The 25,584-nt window shown below is 35.6% G+C and overlaps 3 protein-coding genes and 1 non-coding gene across 8 annotated transcripts in view; 2 read left to right on the forward strand and 2 right to left on the reverse strand.

The window, feature by feature from the left end:
• LOC145737558 (UDP-glucosyltransferase 2-like) overlaps positions 1–733 on the reverse strand; it is a 19,914-nt gene extending 19,181 nt beyond the window's left edge. Inside the window, exons 1-2 of the mRNA XM_081992275.1 lie at positions 427–733; positions 189–353 (exon numbers count right to left, since the gene is read on the reverse strand). Coding sequence (XP_081848401.1) covers positions 189–246 — 58 coding nt within the window. The 5' untranslated portion in view covers positions 247–353; positions 427–733. The remainder of the gene's footprint in view (positions 1–188; positions 354–426) is intronic.
• Positions 1–17,580, forward strand: part of LOC145737562 (protein Wnt-5b-like) — a 27,047-nt gene extending 9,467 nt beyond the window's left edge. The window contains exons 1-6 of one of the 3 annotated variants that reach the window (XM_081992285.1): positions 1,453–1,674; positions 2,020–2,261; positions 6,681–6,861; positions 8,224–8,335; positions 8,804–8,906; positions 17,189–17,580. In XM_081992285.1, coding sequence (XP_081848411.1) covers positions 2,024–2,261; positions 6,681–6,861; positions 8,224–8,335; positions 8,804–8,906; positions 17,189–17,544 — 990 coding nt within the window. In that variant the 5' untranslated portion in view covers positions 1,453–1,674; positions 2,020–2,023 and the 3' untranslated portion in view covers positions 17,545–17,580. Of the gene's footprint in view, positions 1–1,452; positions 1,675–1,703; positions 1,904–2,019; positions 2,262–6,680; positions 6,862–8,223; positions 8,336–8,803; positions 8,907–17,188 lie in introns of those variants that run through there. The other 2 variants (XM_081992286.1, XM_081992283.1) reach the window with 2 other exon arrangements.
• Positions 17,581–19,181: 1,601 nt separating this feature from the next.
• LOC145737561 (calbindin-32-like) overlaps positions 19,182–25,584 on the reverse strand; it is a 52,993-nt gene continuing 46,590 nt past the window's right edge. For 2 of the 3 annotated variants that reach the window (XM_081992282.1, XM_081992280.1), the window contains exons 3-14: positions 24,943–25,094; positions 23,536–23,621; positions 23,388–23,477; positions 23,200–23,286; positions 22,727–22,783; positions 22,589–22,672; positions 22,484–22,539; positions 22,060–22,105; positions 21,418–21,429; positions 21,062–21,118; positions 20,935–21,006; positions 19,182–20,437 (exon numbers count right to left, since the gene is read on the reverse strand). In XM_081992282.1, coding sequence (XP_081848408.1) covers positions 20,288–20,437; positions 20,935–21,006; positions 21,062–21,118; positions 21,418–21,429; positions 22,060–22,105; positions 22,484–22,539; positions 22,589–22,672; positions 22,727–22,783; positions 23,200–23,286; positions 23,388–23,477; positions 23,536–23,621; positions 24,943–25,090 — 945 coding nt within the window. In that variant the 5' untranslated portion in view covers positions 25,091–25,094 and the 3' untranslated portion in view covers positions 19,182–20,287. The remainder of the gene's footprint in view (positions 20,438–20,934; positions 21,007–21,061; positions 21,119–21,417; positions 21,430–22,059; positions 22,106–22,483; positions 22,540–22,588; positions 22,673–22,726; positions 22,784–23,199; positions 23,287–23,387; positions 23,478–23,535; positions 23,622–24,942; positions 25,095–25,584) is intronic. The other variant, XM_081992281.1, reaches the window with a different exon arrangement.
• TRNAH-GUG (transfer RNA histidin (anticodon GUG)) lies at positions 24,452–24,523 on the forward strand. Its single transcript has one exon. It is a non-coding gene; the product is annotated as a tRNA-His (tRNA).

Raw genomic sequence — 25,584 nt, forward strand, 5'->3', positions numbered from 1 at the left:
GAAAGTCCTGTTTTTGCAATTCATATAATTCAGAGTAACTTTTCATTAAAAAAAGTATTTAACAGTAGCACCATCTGATTCTAGCCTTATACTCAGAGAAGATATGGCAAAATTTATAAGGGCTAATTTTTCAAAATAATGATCGAATTTACTTATTAAGTAACATAGTTATATCTTTCTAATGTTACCTGAAATTTGTTTTTTCAACACTCTGCATATGGATTTTGACCACACCATTATAACCATTGCTTCAAACACCTTTTGTTCAGTCAGAGTCTTTTACAGCAGCAGTTGATAATGGGACCCTTTCAAAGAATGAAAACCAAACTCCAGATTAGGCTCCAGAAATGTACCTGAAACATAACCTATTTAGTATTAGCAGCTCATTAATACCTCTACCAGAGTCTTTTTTATAATATTAGGCACCTTGTCAGCTTCTGCTAAATACACCTTTACTCTATAATATCCATGTTTCTTCGAGAACCACTGGCTTGAATAAACTTGGTTTTTGTAGTGTTCTTCTTGGGAGTAAGTAAATATATGGGCTGTTTCATTGTGACAGTGTTTTCTATTAAAAAAGGCATTCTTTTCTGTTCCACAAACTCTAGTTCCTTCCAGAATGTTTCACTGGGCCCCTTGATAGTTGTAAAGGGTATTAAAAAGGTGGCATTTTCAAAACCCTCCTCCCGAAACACACACACACACACATTATCTATCTAGTATCGCAGTAGTTACATTGAAATACTTTACGTTAAAATATTGTAAAATTTACTTAAAAAATAAATCATTTCGCTTTGTTTACTATTAATTTGCCAACAATGGCGGCCGATTTTCCGAGAAGCCTTGTCGTCCTGATTCATTGCCGACGTGACTAGATGACGTCAAAATTTCTATCGCGCTCGGAACGCATGTAATAGACAAGAAAGGCAAATGATGACGTAACCGCGACGGGAAAAAAATGGATCATAGTTAATTAGCAAAAATCATCAAATTTCATGTTTTAGGAAGTGAGATTTTACAAAGTTGCGCCTGCTAATCTACCGTTCAATACTCTGCACGACCCTTTTATAGTTCCTCAAATATATTTGTAGCATAACTCAAAAACGGTAAAGATGGATTCATAGTTCTAATTCCGCAAGAAGTAAGCGGCACGCAGCAAGCAGTAACTTTTTCCGCAAATGTTTCAATTCATAGTTCGACGCTTCCACGTTAGTAAACTGACAACTGACAGACTACAGATTATTTGACAGTTTTGTTTACAATATAAATTTGGTTAGAATTTTTTATTTCTATTCTATTCATTGAATGTTTGTTGAATTTTACGGAAAATGGATTTTGTGGATGACTGACCAAGTGAAAACCAGAAAAGATCGGATACTTAACAAAAATGACAATTCGAAAACCCACGAATGGGTGAAACAGGCAGACGACGATGCACGAAGCAGTCAAGGTAAGAACTGCTTACTTCTTGCGGATTTCAAACTATGAATTCAGCTTAACAGATACAAAAACAAAGCAAAAGAGACCTAAAAGTTTCTAAATTCAGCAAAGAAGTAGACTGGGATGTTGTTTAACTTCAGTGGTGCACCCTAACAAAGTTTGGTGGGGAAAAAAGAGGATTTGCATTCAGTTGTAGTGGTGAAACACCAGTGACCATAGTATTGCAACCTGCCGGTAAGTCTATTCTATAAGTGTTGTATATGGCGAATGTGTTCAAAGTGGTTTCGATAAAACGGAACCACACGGAGCAAGCCGCCGGGTGGTACCGAGAACGACGGCATTAATCGCATAACGATTGCATCGCCGGTAAATACGCAAAAATTACGTACTTTAACGCCAAAAACATAAATTTCAAACTTAATTGCACGACACTGTACAGGAAATTGGCTACTAAAAGTTTGAGGTTAGAGTGATAAAATTTAATTAAGGTATTTTTACCAAGAAAATCGAAATGATACCAAGTTTATATTGAAATTATTTTTTTAAGAATAGTTTAGACATTTAGGAATTTTTTTTCAGACGAATGGGCTTAATTATCGACGAAATGATGCAAAACGACCACGGCCCACCGTCGTGCAAATCCTTGCCAGGACTCAGTCCTGGACAGTCTAGACTATGCCAGCTCTACTTGGATCACATGAATTCAGTGGCTTTAGGGGCAAAACAGTCCCTGAACGAGTGCAAACACCAGTTCGAGAACAGACGATGGAACTGTTCCATTTTGGACGATATCAACGTATTTGGCCCAATGATTACTATTGGTAAGCAAACAAAATCTAATGCACTAATCAATCAACGATTATGGAAACGTATTCCGTAAATTTTGAAGGAAATTGTACACTTTCAGTCTGTTTTTGAGAGTAAATACGATGGGAACGTTTACCTGCTATTACACGGTGTATTAAACCGCTTAAAAACACCGTTTTTGAGATAATTACTGACAGATACTACCTGCAGCAATCATGCAGATATAATTCTTAACCAGCTGGCATTAAACGCTGTTAGGATTATCGGGCAATCATTTTTTGTTTCATAAAAATGCTGTGTACCCAGTGTCCCAAAAATAGACCAGGCATGAGCCAAGACAGGAAACGTTTAAAGTGTCATAACTCGAGTATTTCTTCGCTTTTAGCCCCGCAAAAAAAAACGTCGTGATAGCTCTTGAAATCCTCTATCCAACCATACCAAACACTAAAGGATTCATCGAAAGATTGATACAGGGGTAGCTCAAAACCTAACTTAGTAAGAGGCTGGAAATAGTCGATTTCCAGTTCAATACTCTCCCAGAACAAGTGACTTGAGTAGAGGGTTGCATAATTAAGGGACTGCACAAAGGGAGTACAATACAAAAAGCCCTATAATCGTGTTATTAGCGTGAAGCGTGTGTACCGGTGGTCGTTATTATGCAAATTCGGTGCGAAAGTGTAGAAGGGGATTTAGAGCTTAATTTTATTGTGATAAATGGCTTCGTGTACGCATATTGCGGATTAAAACAGTCCCCAAAAAAGCTAACAGCAATATTTCATAAGTTCTAAAGCAGGTTTTACACCGCGCTTTGATGTCAAAGTAATTCATGACGTGGCAGAGGGAGCACAGCCAGAGTAAACAGAATTCACTTTATTGAACTGACTTTTCAACTGACAACTTTTATAACTACTAATCAACAAAAAAAGCATTCATCAGGTGCAGATGCAAAGCCAACAAGTAGTAAAAAAAGACCCCTAAAAATGGCATTTTTTCAATTTTTAAATGATTGTAGTCTCTTAGAGATTTCACTAAAACGCCATTAGAAAGAGGATAAAAAATACTACAAAATGAGCCAAACTGGCCTCTCTAGCTTCATGTTACGGAGATATTGGATGTCAAAAAATAGTAAAAAAAGATCCCTAATATCCCCCCATTCTTTCAATTTTTTTTTCCACTGTTTGGACGCTAGAGGGCGTCAAATTTCCTTGCCCATTCCATACACATTGTTTTGACCCTAAATTACTCCTTTATTTGACAAGATACGTCAAAATGTCATAGAAAACAAAAGATAGTGCAGATTACAATCTTTCCAAAAATATCCCCACATGAGTTGATTGGTCATACCGTTTGGCCTATAGAGGGCGTCAAAGTTGCTTCACCATAAAATCACTAATTTTTAGACACCCGCTGATTTCACCCTAATTTACTCCCTTACTTGACAAGATACGTCAAAATGTCATAGAAAACAAAAGATAGAGTAGATTTCAAGGTTTCTAAAAATAACCCCACATGAGTTGATTGATAACACCGTTTGGCCTCTAGAGGGCGTCAAAGTTGCTTCACCATAAAATCACTAATTTTTAGACACCCGCTGATTTCACCCTAATTTACTCCCTTACTTGACAAGATACGTCAAAATGTCATAGAAAACAAAAGATAGAGTAGATTTCAAGGTTTCTAAAAATAACCCCACATGAGTTGATTGGTCATACTGTTTGGCCTCTAGAGGGTGTCAAAGTTGCTTCACCATAAAATCACAAATTTTTAGACACCCGCTGATTTCACCCTAATTTACTCCCTTACTTGACAAGATACGTCAAAATGTCATAGAAAACAAAAGATAGAGTAGATTTCAAGCTTTCTAAAAATAACCCCACATGAGTTGATTGATAACACCGTTTGGCCTCTAGAGGGTGTCAAAGTTGCTTCACCATAAAATCACAAATTTTTAGACACCCGCTGATTTCACCCTAATTTACTCCCTTACTTGACAAGATACGTCAAAATGTCATAGAAAACAAAAGATAGAGTAGATTTCAAGCTTTCTAAAAATAACCCCACATGAGTTGATTGATAACACCGTTTGGCCTCTAGAGGGCGTCAAAGTTGCTTCTCCATAAAATCACTAATTTTTAGACAACCGCTGATTTCACCCTAATTTACTCCCTTACTTGACAAGATACGTCAAAATGTCATAGAAAACAAAAGATAGAGTAGATTTCAAGCTTTCTAAAAATATCCCCACATGAGTTGATTGATCATACCGTTTGGCCTCTAGAGGGCGTCAAAGTTGCTTCACCATAAAATCACATATTATATTGTAAATATTTTTTGGTCAGATTTCCTGTATCTCTTAATCCGGCCAAGTTTCTGGCAGAGAAATGGTTAAAATGTTAACTTAGGTTAGGTTAGGTCTAACTATGTTAGTTTTTGAGATATCAAAAAACCGACTGCACCAGCATCTTTTCCGGGAAATTCTAACATAAAATGACACCGAGACGTCAACTGTAACTTGACAAATAAAAAAGTTGTATTTTTTGACAGTTCCATGCCGCCATTTTGAATTTTCTGTCAAAATATTGACTTGCACCTCATTTTAAAGGAAATTTCACGTAGTTTCAAGAAATGACAAACAAAATGGCGTCCCAGGCCGCCATTTTGAATTTTCTGTCAAAATATTGACTTGCACCTCATTTTAAAGGAAATTTCACGTAGTTTCAAGAAATGACAAACAAAATGGCGTCCCAGGTCGCCATTTTGAATTTTCTGTCAAAATATTGACTTGCACCTCATTTTAAAGGAAATTTCACGTAGTTTCAAGAAATGACAAACAAAATGGCGTCCCAGGCCGCCATTTTGAATTTTCTGTCAAAATATTGACTTGCACCTCATTTTAAAGGAAATTTCACGTAGTTCCAAGAAATGACAGACAAATTGGCGTCCCAGGCCGCCATTTTGAATTTTCTGTCAAAATATTGACTTGCACCCCATTTTAAAGGAAATTTCACGTAGTTTCAAGAAATGACAGACAAAATGGCGTCCCAAGCCGCCATTTTGAATTTTCTGTCAAAATATTGACTTGCACCTCATTTTAAAGGAAATTTCACGTAGTTTCAAGAAATGACAAACAAAATGGCGTCACAGGCCGCCATTTTGAATTTTCTGTCAAAATATTGACTTGCACCTCATTTTAAAGGAAATTTCACGTAGTTTCAAGAAATGACACACAAAATGGCGTCCCAAGCCGCCATTTTGAATTTTCTGCCCAAATATTGACTTGCACCTCGTTTTAAAGGAAATTTCACGTAGTTTCAAGAAATTACACACAAAATGGCGTCCCAAGCCGCCATTTTGAATTTTCTGCCCAAATATTGACTTGCACCTAGTAGTTTCCAATTTATTTGAATTAAAACTTTTGGTGTAAAACCTGCAAGCCAACCATTAGGGTGTACGGTAAGCTTTAGCCGAACGAAAACGGTTTCTTCTGATTGGTAGGCTGGTTATTGTCGGATTATCGCTGCAAGTGTTTTGATATACCAATTTCCTGATGGGATCGCCGATCGTTTACCGTTTTCTATTGTATCCTAACCTGGCCATGAACGATTTCATGGTTTGCTTTAATCGTGCGTGGATCGCCGGCTTTACAGTACCAAATTAAGGTGGAATATACTGCGAGTCAAACAAAATTGCCGTGACGTCACAAATGTTACATTAAAACTCTCCTAAACGCCTCATTTAGATTCAATTGTTTTAGTTTGACCAGTCACGGACAGTAATTGACAACCTAAAGACACAACGACAACTTCTAACTATAATTTGACAGTTTCGGTACATTTTAAGTCAATTGTGACAACTTAAAGACAGTTTAGTTGTAATTTTCATTGATTATGCCTCCCAATAACAGTAAAATACTTTCTAACCTAAGTTTGATTGATTTGAAATTAAAAACAAATTATTTATGCTAATTTTGACAACTTCAAGACCCTAAGACAACTTAAAAACTTATTTGACAATTTTAGGACATTTAGTGACAACTACAAGACACCACAAGACAGTGGAGTTGTTTATTTCATTGATCAAGACACTTTCTAAACCAAACTTGGGTGTTTGCAATTTGAACGTACTCATGACACTTCTGACATTCTCCTGTCAATTTTAAAACGTTAAAAAGACTTGTTAAGTCAATTTTTAAAACTTTGAGACACTAAAACAACCTCTAGACACAATAAGCAGACTTCTGACACTACTTTGACATTTTTTTAGTCATTGAGACTGGTATTGTAAGTGTGTTCTACAGAAAATTGACATTTGAGAGATATTTTTTTGCTGACTAGCTGTATTACTCTTTTTAGTTGTTTTTCTGTCTGTCAGTATTTTTCTGACAGTCAACTGAACTTGATTTAACAAGTGACAGGTGACATTTCTTTTGACAGCTAGCCGGGAGACGGCGTTTGCGCACGCGTTGGCCGCTGCCGGTGTGTCACACGCCATTTCCAGGGCCTGTCGCGATGGACAGCTTACGTCATGCGGCTGTTCTAGAATGGAACGACCCAAGGACCTAAAAAAGGAATGGGTATGGGGCGGATGCGGCGATAATCTAGAATATGGCTACAAGTAGGTAAATAGTTACTAGAAGCAACTTGGAAAATTCGTATCTTCTAAACTAGTAAAAGGAGAATTATGGTTTTTTTGTGTGGTTATAGTCAAGGATCTTGGCAGAGTACCAAAAGTTTTTTTATTAAAATCAGTTTACCATCTGGGCCGTAATCAGCAAAAAACTGCCTGAATGTTCTGGAGGCCCAGACACAATTGCTCAGCCATTTTTTTTTCACACTTTTCCTATTTTTTATGTGTTTGCTAACACGCAATCCACTTAAGTACGCTAATTGCTATCACCATAAACTGAAATTGGACTAATTGCCCATTATAAGAGCAAATCGCTTAAAGCGCTTAAAAAGCGTGCTTTACTGCTTAAAACCATAATTACGCACTTTATTACCATGATTTATTATTTATCACCGTTCGGGCATAAGTAGGTTATTATCGATATTATTTAATGAAAAAAACTGGTTTAGAAAGGTTAGGGAAAGCCTTTATAAGGTCCGTAAATCACGTGGTACATTAACAATTTTGACCTTTTGTGCTACGTTGCTTAAGCGCTGAAAGATGTTTTAAATGGACCGTTCAGTACTCCGCACGACCCTATTCTCTCCCTAATTTTAAAACCTCACAAGTGTACCTTAATATGTTAGTTTGGCAACGTTGTAGCCGAAAAACATTCTAATGTGCTTGTTTCCTCAATGAACGAACACAATGGGTGATAAATTGAATTTTGACGCTGGTAGGTAAGGTAATGATGTTACTTAACGACTTTATGGTGTAAGTAGTAGAAATTCTAAACATTTAAACTAGAACTAGAAGATTTATAAATGCATTGTATTATTTAAATGATAGTTTTTTTCTGAGATATTGTAACTGTTTATGTAAATTTTGGTTACTTGGATACATTAACGTTCCATTAAGCTACAAACTTATTTTTATAGTACCATAACTTTCTAATTGTCAAATAACGGAGTTATGCACTCGTTTCGTTTTTTAAAACAGTTTTGAGGGAATAAGGAAATAATTTCGAATCAATCAGTACATTAATACAGGACCGTAATGGATAAAAAATATACAGGTGTGGTAAATCCAAAACCGACCATAGAAAAACCGTGTAACTGACAGAGAAACGTAGATAATAGTATGCGCAAGTTATTTTGTCGACGGTATTTGAGTGATACTTGGCGTTTGGCAACAGCGCGCTGAAAATATGGCCTACTTGATATTTTTTTCGTTTTCTGTCTTTGTCCCGCGCATGCAATTATCTACGTTTCTCTGTCAGTTACACGGTTTTCCTATGGTCGGTTTTGGATTTACCACACTTGTATACATTCCATTAAGCAACTAACCTATTGTTTCTTTCTTTTGTTATAGATTTACACAAAACTTTATCGATGTACGAGAAAAGGAGAGAAAATTCAAACGCGGCACCCGAGAACAGGGCCGGATTCTGATGAATTTGCATAACAACGAAGCAGGACGAAGGGTAAGAGCAAACAAGTGAATTTTGTTCGTGTTATATACCCTGTATTTTCTTCAATTTAATCTCCCTGTATACGGGGTGTCCCAATTAAAAAAAAGTTAGTCCTACTGCAATTTTCGTACTTTTCGGACACTCTGTATATGTGCAATAGTGGAATTTAGGCTCAATGTAGGTTAGGTTAGGCAAAATAATGATTTAAATCAATTGGGTTCGTTTCAGGCTGATTTTGAAACTGTTACACTTCAATGAATTGAACTGTCAATCACTTAATAATAATTATCGCTTGACTGTACATACAAGAAAAATGATACAGGGTGATCTAGTCATCAAATTTACCCAACCAAATCGATAATGTGAAATTTGGCGCAGTTTTGTAGTAAATATTGTTATTTTTGATAAAATAACAAGGGGGATGATTTTTGATACTTTCATGGGATTTAACTGAATTCTAAAATTGTTACAATGTTGCAGGCAGTCATTAAGAAGTCTAAAGTGACTTGCAAATGTCACGGAGTGTCCGGTTCGTGCTCTTTGATCACTTGTTGGCAACAATTGGCCAATTTCAGAGAAATAGGTGAGTTTATTGACTTTTTTTAGCAAAAAATGCGGATTTTGATGATTTTTGCTTATAGCTTGTGCAAAAAAATTAGCAGGGCCGTAATTGGCAAAAGTGTAACCATAAGTTTGATTAACTTTGTAGCTCTCTAGCGGCCAAACTATTGCGCCAATCATCTAATGTTTTATAAGGTTAGAAAGCTCGTTTCATTGGCTATCCATTGACATATAAAAGTTCATATCTTGACAGTCACATAAGACAGTTATTCAGGTTCAAACGAAACATTGCACAAAAATTGAACACGAAACTTTGAAGCCCTCTAGCGGCCAAACTATTGAACCAATCATCTAATGTTTTATATGGTTAGAAAGCTCGTTTCATTGGCTATCCATTGACATATAAAAGTTCATACCTTGACAGTCAAATAAGACAGTTATTCAGGTCCAAACGAAACAGTGCACAAAAATTGAACACGAAACTTTGAAGCCCTCTAGCGGTCAAACTATTGAACCAATCATCTAATGTTTTATATGGTTAGAAAGCTCGTTTCATTGGCTATCCATTGACATATAAAAGTTCATACCTTGATAGTCAAATAAGACAGTTATTCAGGTTCAAACGAAACATTGCACAAAAATTGAACACGAAACTTTGAAGCCCTCTAGCGGCCAAACTATTGAACCAATCATCTAATGTTTTATATGGTTAGAAAGCTCGTTTCATTGGCTATCCATCGACATATAAAAGTTCATACCTTGACAGTCAAATAAGACAGTTATTCAGGTCCAAACGAAACATTGCACAAAAATTGAACACGAAACTTTGAAGCCCTCTAGCGGCCAAACTATTGAACCAATCATCTAATGTTTTATAAGGTTAGAAAGCTCGTTTCATTGGCTATCCATTGACATATAAAAGTTCATACCTTGACAGTCAAATAAGACAGTTATTCAGGTCCAAACGAAACAGTGCACAAAAATTGAACACGAAACTTTGAAGCCCTCTAGCGGTCAAACTATTGAACCAATCATCTAATGTTTTATATGGTTAGAAAGCTCGTTTCATTGGCTATCCATTGACATATAAAAGTTCATACCTTGATAGTCAAATAAGACAGTTATTCAGGTTCAAACGAAACATTGCACAAAAATTGAACACAAAACTTTGAAGCCCTCTAGCGGCCAAACTATTGAACCAATCATCTAATGTTTTATATGGTTAGAAAGCTCGTTTCATTGGCTATCCATCGACATATAAAAGTTCATACCTTGACAGTCAAATAAGACAGTTATTCAGGTTCAAACGAAACAGTGCACAAAAATTGAACACGAAACTTTGAAGCCCTCTAGCGGCCAAACTATTGAGCCAATCATCTAATGTTTTATATGGTTAGAAAACTCGTTTCATTGGCTATCCATTGACATATAAAAGTTCATACCTTGATAGTCAAATAAGACAGTTATTCAGGTTCAAACGAAACAGTGCACAAAAATTGAACACGAAACTTTGAAGCCCTCTAGCGGCCAAACTATTGAACCAATCATCTAATGTTTTATATGGTTAGAAAGCTCGTTTCATTGGCTATCCATTGACATATAAAAGTTCATACCTTGATAGTCAAATAAGACAGTTATTCAGGTTCAAACAAAACAGTGCACAAAAATTGAACACAAAACTTTGAAGCCCTCTAGCGGTCAAACTATTGAACCAATCATCTAATGTTTTATATGGTTAGAAAGCTCGTTTCATTGGCTATCCATTGACATATAAAAGTTCTACCTTGATAGTCAAATAAGACAGTTATTCAGGTTCAAACGAAACATTGCACAAAAATTGAACACGAAACTTTGAAGCCCTCTAGCGGCCAAACTATTGAACCAATCATCTAATGTTTTATATGGTTAGAAAGCTCGTTTCATTGGCTATCCATTGACATATAAAAGTGCATACCTTGATAGTCAAATAAGACAGTTATTCAGGTTCAAACGAAACATTGCACAAAAATTGAACACGAAACTTTGAAGCCCTCTAGCGGCCAAACTATTGAACCAATCATCTAATGTTTTATAAGGTTAGAAAGCTCGTTTCATTGGCTATCTATTGACATATAAAAGTTCATACCTTGACAGTCAAATAAGACAGTTATTCAGGTTCAAACGAAACAGTGCACAAAAATTGAACACGAAACTTTGAAGCCCTCTAGCGGCCAAACTATTGAACCAATCATCTAATGTTTTATATGGTTAGAAAGCTCGTTTCATTGGCTATCCATTGACATATAAAAGTTCTACCTTGACAGTCAAATAAGACAGTTATTCAGGTTCAAACGAAACATTGCACAAAAATTGAACACGAAACTTTGAAGCCCTCTAGCGGCCAAACTATTGACCCAATCGACTAATGTTTTATAAGGTTAGAAAGCTCGTTTCATTGGCTATCCATCGACATATAAAAGTGCATACCTTGATAGTCAAATAAGACAGTTATTCAGGTTCAAACGAAACATTGCACAAAAATTGAACACAAAGCTTTGAAGCCCTCTAGCGGCCAAACTATTGACCCAATCGACTAATGTTTTATAAGGTTAGAAAGCTCGTTTCATTGGCTATCCATTGACATATAAAAGTTCATACCTTGATAGTCAAATAAGACAGTTATTCAGGTTCAAACGAAACATTGCACAAAAATTGAACACGAAACTTTGAAGCCATCTAGCGGCCAAACTATTGAACCAATCATCTAATGTTTTATATGGTTAGAAAGCTCGTTTCATTGGCTATCTATTGACATATAAAAGTTCATACCTTGACAGTCAAATAAGACAGTTATTCAGGTTCAAACGAAACAGTGCACAAAAATTGAACACGAAACTTTGAAGCCCTCTAGCGGCCAAACTATTGAACCAATCATCTAATGTTTTATAAGGTTAGAAAGCTCGTTTCATTGGCTATCCATTGACATATAAAAGTTCATACCTTGACAGTCAAATAAGACAGTTATTCAGGTTCAAACGAACCATTGCACAAAAATTGAACACGAAACTTTGAAGCCCTCTAGCGGCCAAACTATTGAACCAATCATCTAATGTTTTATATGGTTAGAAAGCTCGTTTCATTGGCTATCCATTGACATATAAAAGTTCATACCTTGATAGTCAAATAAGACAGTTATTCAGGTTCAAACAAAACAGTGCACAAAAATTGAACACAAAACTTTGAAGCCCTCTAGCGGCCAAACTATTGAACCAATCATCTAATGTTTTATATGGTTAGAAAGCTCGTTTCATTGGCTATCTATTGACATATAAAAGTTCATACCTTGACAGTCAAATAAGACAGTTATTCAGGTTCAAACGAAACAGTGCACAAAAATTGAACACGAAACTTTGAAGCCCTCTAGCGGCCAAACTATTGAACCAATCATCTAATGTTTTATATGGTTAGAAAGCTCGTTTCATTGGCTATCCATTGACATATAAAAGTTCATACCTTGATAGTCAAATAAGACAGTTATTCAGGTTCAAACGAAACAGTGCACAAAAATTGAACACGAAATTTTGAAGCCCTCTAGCGGTCAAACTATTGAACCAATCATTTAATGTTTTATATGGTTAGCAAGCTCGTTTCATTGGCTATCCATTGACATATAAAAGTTCATACCTTGATAGTCAAATAAGACAGTTATTCAGGTTCAAACGAAACAGTGCACAAAAATTGAACACGAAATTTTGAAGCCCTCTAGCGGTCAAACTATTGAACCAATCATTTAATGTTTTATATGGTTAGCAAGCTCGTTTCATTGGCTATCCATTGACATATAAAAGTTCATATCTTGACAGTCAAATAAGACAGTTATTCAGGTTCAAACGAAACATTGCACAAAAATTGAACACGAAACTTTGAAGCCCTCTAGCGGTCAAACTATTGAACCAATCATCTAATGTTTTATAAGGTTAGAAAGCTCGTTTCATTGGCTATCCATCGACATATAAAAGTTCATACCTTGACAGTCAAATAAGACAGTTATTCAGGTCCAAACGAAACAGTGCACAAAAATTGAACACGAAACTTTGAAGCCCTCTAGCGGCCAAACTATTGAACCAATCATCTAATGTTTTATATGGTTAGAAAGCTCGTTTCATTGGCTATCCATCGACATATAAAAGTTCATACCTTGACAGTCAAATAAGACAGTTATTCAGGTTCAAACGAAACAGTGCACAAAAATTGAACACAAAACTTTGAAGCCCTCTAGCGGTCAAACTATTGAACCAATCATCTAATGTTTTATATGGTTAGAAAGCTCGTTTCATTGGCTATCTATTGACATATAAAAGTTCATACCTTGACAGTCAAATAAGACAGTTATTCAGGTTCAAACGAAACAGTGCACAAAAATTGAACACGAAACTTTGAAGCCCTCTAGCGGCCAAACTATTGAACCAATCATCTAATGTTTTATATGGTTAGAAAGCTCGTTTCATTGGCTATCCATCGACGTATAAAAGTGCATACCTTGATAGTCAAATAAGACAGTTATTCAGGTTCAAACAAAACATTGCACAAAAATTGAACACAAAACTTTGAAGCCCTCTAGCGGTCAAACTATTGAACCAATCATCTAATGTTTTATAAGGTTAGAAAGCTCGTTTCATTGGCTATCCATCGACATATAAAAGTTCTACCTTGACAGTCAAATAAGACAGTTATTCAGGTTCAAACAAAACAGTGCACAAAAATTGAACACAAAATTTTGAAGCCCTCTAGCTGTCAAACTATTGAACCAATCATCTAATGTTTTATATGGTTAGAAAGCTCGTTTCATTGCCTATCCATTGACATATAAAAGTTCATACCTTGACAGTCAAATAAGACAGTTATTCAGGTTCAAACGAAACATTGCACAAAAATTGAACACGAAACTTTGAAGCCCTCTAGCGGCCAAACTATTGAACCAATCATCTAATGTTTTATAAGGTTAGAAAGCTCGTTTCATTGGCTATCCATCGACATATAAAAGTTCATACCTTGACAGTCAAATAAGACAGTTATTCAGGTTCAAACGAAACAGTGCACAAAAATTGAACACAAAACTTTGAAGCCCTCTAGCGGTCAAACTATTGAACCAATCATCTAATGTTTTATATGGTTAGAAAGCTCGTTTCATTGGCTATCTATTGACATATAAAAGTTCATACCTTGACAGTCAAATAAGACAGTTATTCAGGTTCAAACGAAACAGTGCACAAAAATTGAACACGAAACTTTGAAGCCCTCTAGCGGCCAAACTATTGAACCAATCATCTAATGTTTTATATGGTTAGAAAGCTCGTTTCATTGGCTATCCATCGACGTATAAAAGTGCATACCTTGATAGTCAAATAAGACAGTTATTCAGGTTCAAACAAAACATTGCACAAAAATTGAACACAAAACTTTGAAGCCCTCTAGCGGTCAAACTATTGAACCAATCATCTAATGTTTTATAAGGTTAGAAAGCTCGTTTCATTGGCTATCCATCGACATATAAAAGTTCTACCTTGACAGTCAAATAAGACAGTTATTCAGGTTCAAACAAAACAGTGCACAAAAATTGAACACAAAATTTTGAAGCCCTCTAGCTGTCAAACTATTGAACCAATCATCTAATGTTTTATATGGTTAGAAAGCTCGTTTCATTGGCTATCCATCGACATATAAAAGTGCATACCTTGATAGTCAAATAAGACAGTTATTCAGGTTCAAACGAAACATTGCACAAAAATTGAACACGAAACTTTGAAGCCCTCTAGCGGTCAAACTATTGAACCAATCATCTAATGTTTTATATGGTTAGAAAGCTCGTTTCATTGGCTATCCATCGACATATAAAAGTGCATACCCTAACCGTAAAATAAAGCAGTTTCTGAGGTTTAAAGGACGCGTGGGTATTTTGTGCGAAAAAAATTACCATCGTGTGGGGCCTGGTGACAACGACGGTTTATCAATACAGTCAACCATGCGTGACTTGGCCTTCACTTCATTCATCACGATGTGCGCAATTTGTCTGGTCCATCGCTTGTTGATGCTAATCGTGGCCATGTTACAGCGTGTGCCAAAAAAAATTTAGTTTCTGTTGATTCCTGATGACGGCTGATGCTCGTAACGTTGTCCCGCGTAATTGATTGTTTCCGTTAATGTCTTCTTCCTTTTGTCAGGAGAAAAAAAGTAGTATTTTGTAATGTATAAGGGTAAGGACATATTGCTGAATATTACAAAGTTGTCAATATCTTAAAAACGGTGGGTTGTATCGAAAATCACCTAACTTGGGAAAAGTTGCCTAGAGAACAAAAAAAAAATTACGAGGAAATTTGAAATTTCTTCATCATGGCAAGCGTGGGCAAAGTTAATAATATACGAGAATCACGCAATAAATCTCCTAATAAGTGGTATTGTGTGTAAACAACCATTACACATCCTGTAATATTATAAATGGTCCTTCGAACAAATGTTCCTGTAGTGTAAGCGTTCTTTGTGTTAGCGTCAAGGGTGGTCCCCCCTGTATATTACCCTCGTAACGAGGATTAGCCTACTGTAAGTGTTGCTTTAAAACGGTTTTAAAAGCCGTTTAATGCTGACAATGCCGGCATACTATCAAATATTTGACTGGGCGGCATCCAATCAAAGGCATCACCTGCCTGTCTATCGGTTTTGCTCAAATATTTGAACAAATTTATGATTTCAGACCTTTAATGTTTGACTTTTCAATGGGGAATAGTTTTGATTTAACGGAAAAAACAACAACTTACCGCAAACATGGTCCTTCGAGCCAATATAGGCAACTTTCTCATACAAAAGTCAAAACAATTTATGCGGTTTATCTCCGCCCAATCGCTTTAAATAATAAAATCCGGCACGCATATAGTTAGTTCGTCCCATAATAATGACATAATTACACTTTGCCGGATTATTGCGTTTATTTTTCCCCCTTGAAAGACGATCCTACATGAACATATACATAAATATTCACACCCTATAATTTGCCTGCATCGGATGCACCCACAACGAATTATCATTGAATGGATCGAGAGTGATTAATCGTTGCTGTATTAAACGAAAAACAGTCTTAAATTGTTTTTTTTTTTAATTGCAAATTTGAAAAAGTTAGGTTAAGTCTTCCACATAAACAAACTTTTGACCAGAACTCCAGAACGGTTAAAGTCAAAAAATGTGATACTCGGTCACGTGACTGTACAGGCTACTAGGCAACTTTTACCAAGTTAGAGAATCTTCAATTCGTTTTTGAGATATGGACAAGATTGTTGCTCTTTTTGCAGCAACAATGACCCAGACAACCCAAAAACGACTAATAAAATGTCAAATTTTTGTTTAAGCGCCAGTTTCGACTAGTGTTTCCTCATTCTCAGGATCTATTCTCTACTTTTCAACATCATTCCGATCAACATATTTCACTAAAACTGATGTTAATTGACCCATTGTCCCACAATGACAATTTGAATTATGCTTAAACCTGATTGGATAATGTGACACTCTGCTTGACGAAGGAAAACGAATTGATAATTTAAATTCATGGCAAATTTAGATTAACCTTCTATTATGCCCGACAAAAATGTACGCGGACGATACAGCATACCATGGAGAAACAGCATGAAATTTAATTCTCAGCCTAAGGCTAAGAGTGTTTAATTTGTGGGTTTTTTTTTTGGTAAATAAACACTGGTTAAGCCACCTAAGGCCTGGTTCACAAAGAGAAATAGGTATAACTGTAATGGTCTAGGTAAAATAACGATATTTATCATAACCATTAATTCCTTAGGGCATTTTCAGTCAGTTGAGACAATACAGTTTAATCTGAAATTACGTTATTTCCACAACAAGACTATTTGTAGCTTGAAATCGTAAAAAAATCTTGAAGAATATTTGACTGAAAACAACTTGAAAACCAATTTGTGTTTTAGTTGACACACTCTGTATATGGCATCTTTTCTTATCCTTTTTGTCTTCTTTTTTTAGTTCAACCTAAGCCAGCTCTTTTAATTAGTATACTTAGTTTTGGAATTTTCACCTTGTTAATTAGGTTTTCTGTCCTTTACTGGGTTTGTCAGTTTGATTTACTTTCTTCTGTTCTAAGCCGTTTTGTAGCTCACTGTCCTCCTTTGTTGCTGCTTATTCTATCCTTTTCTAGTTTTTCTGTTCGTGCAATTTTCAATGGTAGGTCACTTTAGAAATTAACTAAATTGTATAAAAATTGATATCCATCAAAAAAGCAAATTTTTTTAAATTTTTTACTATGATTTTCAGGCGACTACCTTCGAGACAAGTACGATGGCGCAACAGAAGTGCGCGTGAACAAACGGGGCCGGCTTCAGCTCAAAGATCCAAAAATCAACGTTCCCACGGCCTACGATCTGGTCTATTTGGAGGAATCGCCGGATTATTGCGTCAGAAATGACGTCACCGGCAGTTTAGGCACCCAAGGCCGGCCCTGTAATCGCACAAGCGCAGACGTGGACGGATGCAACATTCTGTGTTGTGGGCGTGGCTACAATACCGTCAAAACTGTCATAAAAGAACGCTGTCAATGTAAATTCAAGTGGTGTTGCGAGGTGCAGTGTAAAACGTGCGTCAAATCGATGGACGCACATACTTGCAAATAAACTGATTCAAGATTAAAAACGACATTTTCTAAGTCACGTGACTGTTTTTTTTGACACCTGTCAACTTGCTTTTACGCTGTTAGAGCAGATTTCATATTTTGTGACACAAACTGCTTTGACCCTAAATTACTCCCTTATTTGACCAGTTACGTTAAAATGATGAGTGGATTAATAACACCGTTTGGCCGCTAGATGGCGTCAAAGTTGCTTCACCATAAAATCACTAATTTTGTGACACTCGTTGCTTTGACCCTAAATTACTCCCTTATTTGACAAGTCACGTCAAAATGTCATAGAAAACAAAAGATAGAGTAGATTTCAAGCTTTCTAAAAATAACCCCACATGAGTTGATTGATAACACCGTTTGGCCGCTAGAGGGCGTCAAAGTTCCTTTACAATAATATCACATATTTTGTGACATCCGCTGTTTTGACCCTAAAGTACTCCCTTACTTGACAAGATACGTCAAAATGTCATAGAAAACAAAAGATAGAGCAGCTTTCAAGCTTTCCAAAAATATCCCCAGATGAGTGGATTGATTACACCGTTTGGCCGCTAGAGGGCGTCAAAGTTGCTTTACAATAATATCACATATTTTGTGACATCCGCTGTTTTGACCCTAAAGTACTCCCTCACTTGACAAGATACGTCAAAATGTCATAGAAAACAAAAGATAGAGCAGCTTTCAAGCTTTCCAAAAATATCCCCAGATGAGTGGATTGATTACACCGTTTGGCCGCTAGAGGGCGTCAAAGTACCTTCATTACGTTGCCAGCTCTAAAATCAAATTATCTAGGTCACGTTACGTGTTCTTACCATTTTAGCTTTTCCCCAACTGATTTAAATGTAATTGACTGATTTTTCAAAAAAAAACAACATTTTTTTAGGTCACGTGACAGGTGTCAATCAAACTTTACAGTGTTGCCAGCTGCTTGTGGTTGACGTGTTTGTACAATTTCCGCATCCTCAAATAAACTTTTGTCTGTCAATAAATGTCAGTACTTGACTTAGGAGCTGTCAAATTGTACATATGACATTAATTTTTTTGTATTTTGAGGCATTTATAAAGGATTTTCACTTGTAATTTGCTCGATAATAGTATTTTTTGTAATTTATTAATTAATTATAAGATTATAAGTATTACTATACATATTTATATTATTTATGTTATTTTTATTGTAAATTACAACAAACCAGTGTGACGTGAAAATTTGTATTAAATAATAAATACACAAATATATTCCCTTGAAAGGGCACCATAAGGTCAAGATACATTTTTTAAAATCTTGACTGATGGTGAAAGCGCCAAGTAAAATGCAGAAAAGAACGTTACGTCAAAATTGGAATGCTACTAATCCAATCGCATATTTTGTGACACAAACTGCTTTGACCCTAAATTACTCCTTTATTTGACCAGTTACGTTAAAATGTCATAGAAAACAAAAGATAGAGCAGATTTCAAGCTTTCCAAAAATGTTTTTCCCCACATGATCACACTATTTGGCCGCTAGAGGGCGTCAAAATTCAACATATTTTAAAAATTGCCAAAATTGCACTTTTTGCAAAAATGCCATTTTTTGTATCATAGCAAACTCATTGTCTAACTCGTGTAACCTTTGGAAAAAGCAAATAAAACTCATGTATACACATTTTTTTATTTATTTGTTAAACAACAGAATTGTTTAAGCATTCAAATAACAGCAGCAAACAAGCATCAACACCTTAAAAACTATGATTTTTACGTTTATTAAACGATTTTAGTATACATTTATAGTATAATAGTAGTAATACTGGCAATTAACTGAAACTTTGCAACTAGTTAACAAAAATATATCATATCAAATATTTATAGTATAATTAAAGTCTTAAGAAGATTAGATGAGATTCACACACAGTGGGACAGCAACAAGAGAAGCAGAGTAATCTTAGATTAACAATTACGTTTAACTACGATTAAGGAACATTGAATATTACACCCTAAATTCATGATTAAGTGTCATTTTGACAGGTCATTTACTGTGTCAATGGTGGAGTTTGTGTTTTTCTTGACCAATCACAAACAAACCACTGTGCTGAGAGTGGTATTGTAAGTCACAGATTGTCAAAGTTGTCATTTCCTTTGTATATGGTGGCCCATTCCTAGTTGTCATTCAGTTCTGTCAGATTCAAATCCCAAAAAAAATCAATATTTCCAGAAATATCAGAGGTACAGAGATGAATTTTAGTATGAATTATTACTAAAACTGTCAAGAATAATATATCAAAAATTGACAGTCCTAACCTGGCTGCTTTCACAGTGCTGGACTTGAAGAAAAGTTCAATGATTTTTGAGGTTAGGTCTTACCTAAATTACAAATAACAGATGACCTGTCAAAAATGTCATATTTGATTGATCTTCACACGATCAATCACTTTATAAACACTAGTTTCCTGTAACAGGACCGAATTTAACATTTTTTCTGTTAAATACTAGATTATAATGAAATTGGTGTTTCAAAATGGTGTTTTTAACTTTCTAACATTAATCACGTTTTGCTACAACTGGGAGCTTTGCAACACTCAGTATACAAAAATGCCCTTAAAACAAACGTTACAAAACATCAAAAAATGTGTGCTAGAGTAACGATAAGTTGGCAATTTCAAAACACAAAAAAAACAGGGCCGGATTGAGGTTATTTTTTCTCTGCGGGCTTAATCCGGTCCTGTTTTTTTCACGATTTTAAACTATTATTAAGTGAGCTTTTATGCTGTCGGCTCTTCTTCTTGATTGTGTTTCGCAATAGCCAGCAGGATCATGGTTAGTTCCTTTTTGTTGATTTTGCCATCTTGATTGTAGTCAACACCTCTTAGGATGGTTTCTTCAAAGTCTTGCAGGTCTTGAGCGTCGTAATCCTATAAAAAAATTACTTTTAGTTAGGTTAGTGCAATGACAGTTGACAGACAGAGCCGTAATGACCGATAAAGACAATGATGCAACATTGGCTGATCAGTTAAATGGTTAGGCCGCTAGAGGGCTACAAAGTTAACCAAACTTTTCTAGCCAATTTGAATGCACGGTTTTACTTAAACCTGAATAACTGTCTTATTTCAATGACAAAGTATGGACTTTTATACGTCAATGGATAGCCAGTGAAATGGGCTTTCCAGTAAAATGCAACATTGGCTGATCAGTTAAATGGTTTGGCCTCTAGAGGGATTCAAAGTTAACTTTTCTAGCCAATTTGTATGCACTCTTTTGTTTAAACCTGAACAACTGTCTTATTTCAATTATAAAGTATAGATTTTATACGTCAATGGATAGCCAATGAAATGGGCTTTCCAGCAACATGCAACATTGGTTGATCAGTTAAATGGTTAGGCCGCTAGAGGGCGTCAAAATTGATCCAAACCTTTTTCACTAGTTCCAGTAAGTCTTTCAGGAATCCTCTGAGTTCCTCGTTTTCTATAGTACCGTTGTTATCCTGCAAATTAATCGATTAATAGCAAATAAAGAATATACAAAAAAGTGTCACTTACTCGATCATATAGAGCAAAAACTCGTTCAATGTCGTCTTTTGTCAATTTTGTGGCACCCTAAAATCAAAAATTAGTAAATGCATGGTTGAGGAAAAATAGACTAAACTACATAACTTTATTATTTAACTTTATTACAAAAAAAATATATGAAGAGAGAGATGACATTAGCTATTGTTTCTTCTTTATTAAACAATTTACTACCAATAGAAACAGTCAAAAAACATGCTAGTGCCAGTGCAATTAGGACAAAAAGCAGGTATTTGCCAGAACAACTTTGTAAAATTTCTGAAAAACATGTGGAAACTTTTATACAGAGTGATTCAGGCAAACAATTGGAAAAACTGGTTGTTACTTACTTCGAATCCTTCCTAAAAGTAGATCACAGACAGACAGATAAAGCCGTGCAGCTAGGTTAGAACTAGCTTTAAATATATGTAAAGTATATAGGTATAGATTTGCTTTATATAGATAATAATTTGCAATCATTCAATTGTTATCTATATTTCAGGTGCTTTTACTGGTGCAGACAGAATATATAGAAGATGCTAAGCCAGAAGGAGACAGAAAACAGTTTTTTTTTTGGTCATAAACCTATACAGTGGATTATATAATTAAAAAACAAAAATTTAGTTAGTAAAATTGGGTGACTGACAATAATTTGGTAATTATATGGCTGGAATTTTTGTGGGTTTGCTTTCACTAAGTGACTTTGCAAGTTTTACACCTGACGCTGTTTTTACTTCATTTTTCTGGTAAAACTGTACAAGGTGGTCAAATAAACCAAGTGACTGCACCAAAACAAAGTTTAAACTGAAATTTTGAAAATTTATAATTTTTTTTGAGAGTGACGTTGAATTTTAATCACCCTGTAGTTTATAAGAGAGAGAGAAGGAAAATCTACTATACTTGCTTGCATAAAATTAGTACAAATTTAAATACCTATATAGTAATATAGGGTTGGTCTGAATATTAGAATGGAAATGCAATAATTAGATTACCTTGAACACTTGTCTGCACAGGAAATTCTCTTTAACTGGAAGCAGCCTGAAAAACAAAAAAATATTATACAGGTGTGGTAAATCGAAAACCGACCGTAGGAAAACCGTGTAACTGACAGAGAAACGTAGATAAATGCATGCGCGGGACAAAGACAGAAAACGAAAAAAATATCAAGTAGGCCATATTTTCAGCGCGCTGTTGCCAAAATCCAGCACCAAAAATTAAGTTTGTCGAGGGTGTTGAATACTTACGGCGTTTGGCAACAGCGCGCTAAAAATATGGCCTACTTGATATTTTTTTCGTTTTCTGTCTTTGTCCCGCGCATGCATTTATCTACGTTTCTCTGTCAGTTACACGGTTTTCCTATGGTCGGTTTTCGATTTACCACATCTGTATACAGAGTGTCTGACTGTCAAAACGTACTTGGCCATTTCGGAGAGTTGCAGCCTGCCATCCTTGTTAGCATCGAAAACCTGCAACTAAGGCCGAGTTTTTTCAACTCCAAGTTAACCACACCCTTACACTTACCATAGTGTCTGTATACTCAATAAGCTTATCCTCGGAAACATCGTTGATTTTTTTCGCTTCTTTCAGTAAATCCCTTAAAAAATTCTGAGAAAAAAATCAAATTTTAAACCAATTTTCACTGGTTAAGGTTAAAGTTACCTTCAGTTCATCCGCTTCAATATATCCGCTCCCATCAGTGTCGTATTCTCTCCAAATCTAAATAAACACCAAAAAAATAAAAACAGTTTTTTACCGGTAATTGAGTTATATTAAATTGTCGATTTTTACGCCACAATAGGTTATAATTAACAGCTTTATACAGGGTGATTCAAAGATTCAAAGTTCAACTACGCGTAGCTCCGTTATTTGAGGAGTTATGAAAAAGTGTTAAGAAGGAAATTTGTAGGAAATTTCATCCTCTACAAGATTGTATTAAAGTGTTTTTGTCCTAAAGTGCCTCTATAAGGAGTTACAAGACAAAAAGTGACAGTTTAGACAATTTGCCACTACAAATTCCACGGTGTGAACTAATACAGCAATATTCCGAAGTAAATTCAAATTAAATGATTGAATTTACTGGGCGAATTATTAAAGGAATTCCGGCCTGTAACAGCATAGTGGGTTTACTTTACCTTCATAAATTCCACGCTGGATTCGAGCGGATTGTCGAAACGAAACAAAAGCAAAAAGTTCTCTTCCATCGGAAGTAATTGAGCCAACTGGAAATTACTTATTAAAATCATCAAATTATTGGCCTGGTTTACACCGTAGTAGGCCTACTATATGACTGACAACCAGGCCATTTTGTTTGCTTACCCACCTCGCGAATGTCAATTTTCCCGTCCTGATTGTCATCGTAGGCCTCCATGAAGCAGGCCTTGAGCTCCACCAGCATGTCATCGGAGACAGCCTGAAATATTTTTTTTTTTAAGTAAAGCAGTTCCGTCAACACTGCAAATATTAGTTACTTCAGGTCCCACATCGGTGGCGTTGGCGCTGGACACGAATTCCCTCAAGAAACCGTCCAGTTCTGTGCCTTCTATGTAACCATTACCTGTAAAAGAGTGAAACGGGCGTAGCTTCGTTACTTGAGCAGTCACAAAAAAGTGTAAATAAGGAAAGTTGTATAAAATTGTATTCTCTACAAGATTGTATTAAGCTGTTTTTGTCATTAAGAGCTTCCTTAAGGAGTTAGAAGGCAAAAATTAACAGAGTGCACCAAAATGTTTGAACTCACTTAAATTCATCTGAGGGTAGCTCCCTTTTTCCTTTTTCCCTCAAAAATTTTAAAGAAGGAAAGTTGTAGGAAATTTCATCCTCTACAATATCGTATTAAAATGTTTTTGCCCTTAAGGGCCTCCTTAAGGAGTTACAAGGCAAAATGTGACAGGGTGCACCCAGTTCAGCTAAATCAACTTAATTTCGAATGAGAGACATTTTACATCAAGTAGGCCTAGAACTTGACGTTCTAGAATTTAAATGTCAAGTAAAAAATTGGTCTTCCTATTTAAAAAAACCATCACAAAATGTATAAGTAATCAAATTTCAGACACCCCGTATATCAATATACAATCTTATTAAAAAAAATTACATAAAGCAAGCAATAAGATGACGCAAAAATAACAAGTGAAGGTTTTGAATGTGACAAATAAAACAGCAAACGACACATTCTAAACGTGATTCGTTACGTCATATACTATTTTGGTTTAATTTTCCACGTACTAGTTAAAGTTTTTTATAAACACCCTGTGTATTACAAATAGATAATTTGAACCGTTTCTGGTTGAGTGACGCAATAACCGCAACCAATGTAATAAACCGGTGATAGTAAGTTACGTGTAGGTTATATGCAGCTTTGGCGCTCGTTTTCTCAAGTCCCCGATAGCCGTGATCGTCTAGTGGTTAGGACCCTACGTTGTGGCCGTAGTAACCCAGGTTCGAATCCTGGTCACGGCAATGTGCAAACATTGTCACGGCGGGGCAACTTTTTTATTTTTTTATTTTTTTTTATTATTATTAATTAATTTAGATAACCTTGTTTAACAAATAAATCATATTTTATCATATTTTAATATTAATTATTATCAATATATCTTCTAGAACAGAATGTAGCAAAAAATGGTCATTGCAGTGTGTAAAGTAGTTTAGCAAGGTTTTACCAAAAAAAAATAATAAAAATCATTGACCTATCAAGCTGAGTTGCATTTAATGTAAAATACATGTTACAGTATACAAGGTGACTCAGAAAAGTGGGACGAAGTTTTCAACAAATTAAATTACCACTCAAATATCTCAGAAACAGGAAACATTTTGTAGGGCACATCTTAGGTTATAATATACAGGGTGTCCCATTTAGAAAATGGCCAAAAACGTACCGTCTTTGTCGTAATGGCTCCAAACTTCCATAAATTGATTCGCCGACAACTTCTTCAATTCCCTGGAATTTGGATCGCGGTATTGTCTCATGAAATTGGTGGCCTTTTCCAGATTTAGACGTTTCTGGTTGTCCGCTTGGCTTGACATTTTTCTGTAACAAGAAAATTGCATGAAAATTAAAATAAAATGTACTTCAACCGGTCTGGAAGCTCTCAAAATGTTTCAAGACAGTTTGAAAGCTTCCATATGCTACTAGAGGACTTTAAAACCTTTCAGATGCTTTTAAATCAGTTTCGAAGCCTACAAATGCCTCTAAAGCACTTTAAAACCTTCCAAAACTGTCCAGAAGCTTCAAGATACAGCCTGGATGCTTCTAGAAGCTTTAAGAGAAGTTAGAAGCTATGAAAAATCTTTCAAGAGACTCTAGAAACTTCAGAGGATGCTCCTAAACAGACTAGAAGTTTTAAGAACAGTTTAGAACCTTTAGGATGCTCCCAAAATAGCTTAGAATCTTCCAGAAGCACTAAAGACAGCCTAGAAACTTTCAAAAATCTTTCAGAAGAGTCTGAAAACTTGAAGATGCTCCCAAAACATCCTTCCAAATAACTTGAAAACTTCCATACGCTTCTAGAGCACCCAAC

Source organism: Ips typographus, linkage group LG14, assembly GCF_016097725.1.
Source record: "Ips typographus isolate SLU linkage group LG14, UJ_Ityp_2.0, whole genome shotgun sequence".
NCBI classification, from domain to species: domain Eukaryota; kingdom Metazoa; phylum Arthropoda; class Insecta; order Coleoptera; family Curculionidae; genus Ips; species Ips typographus.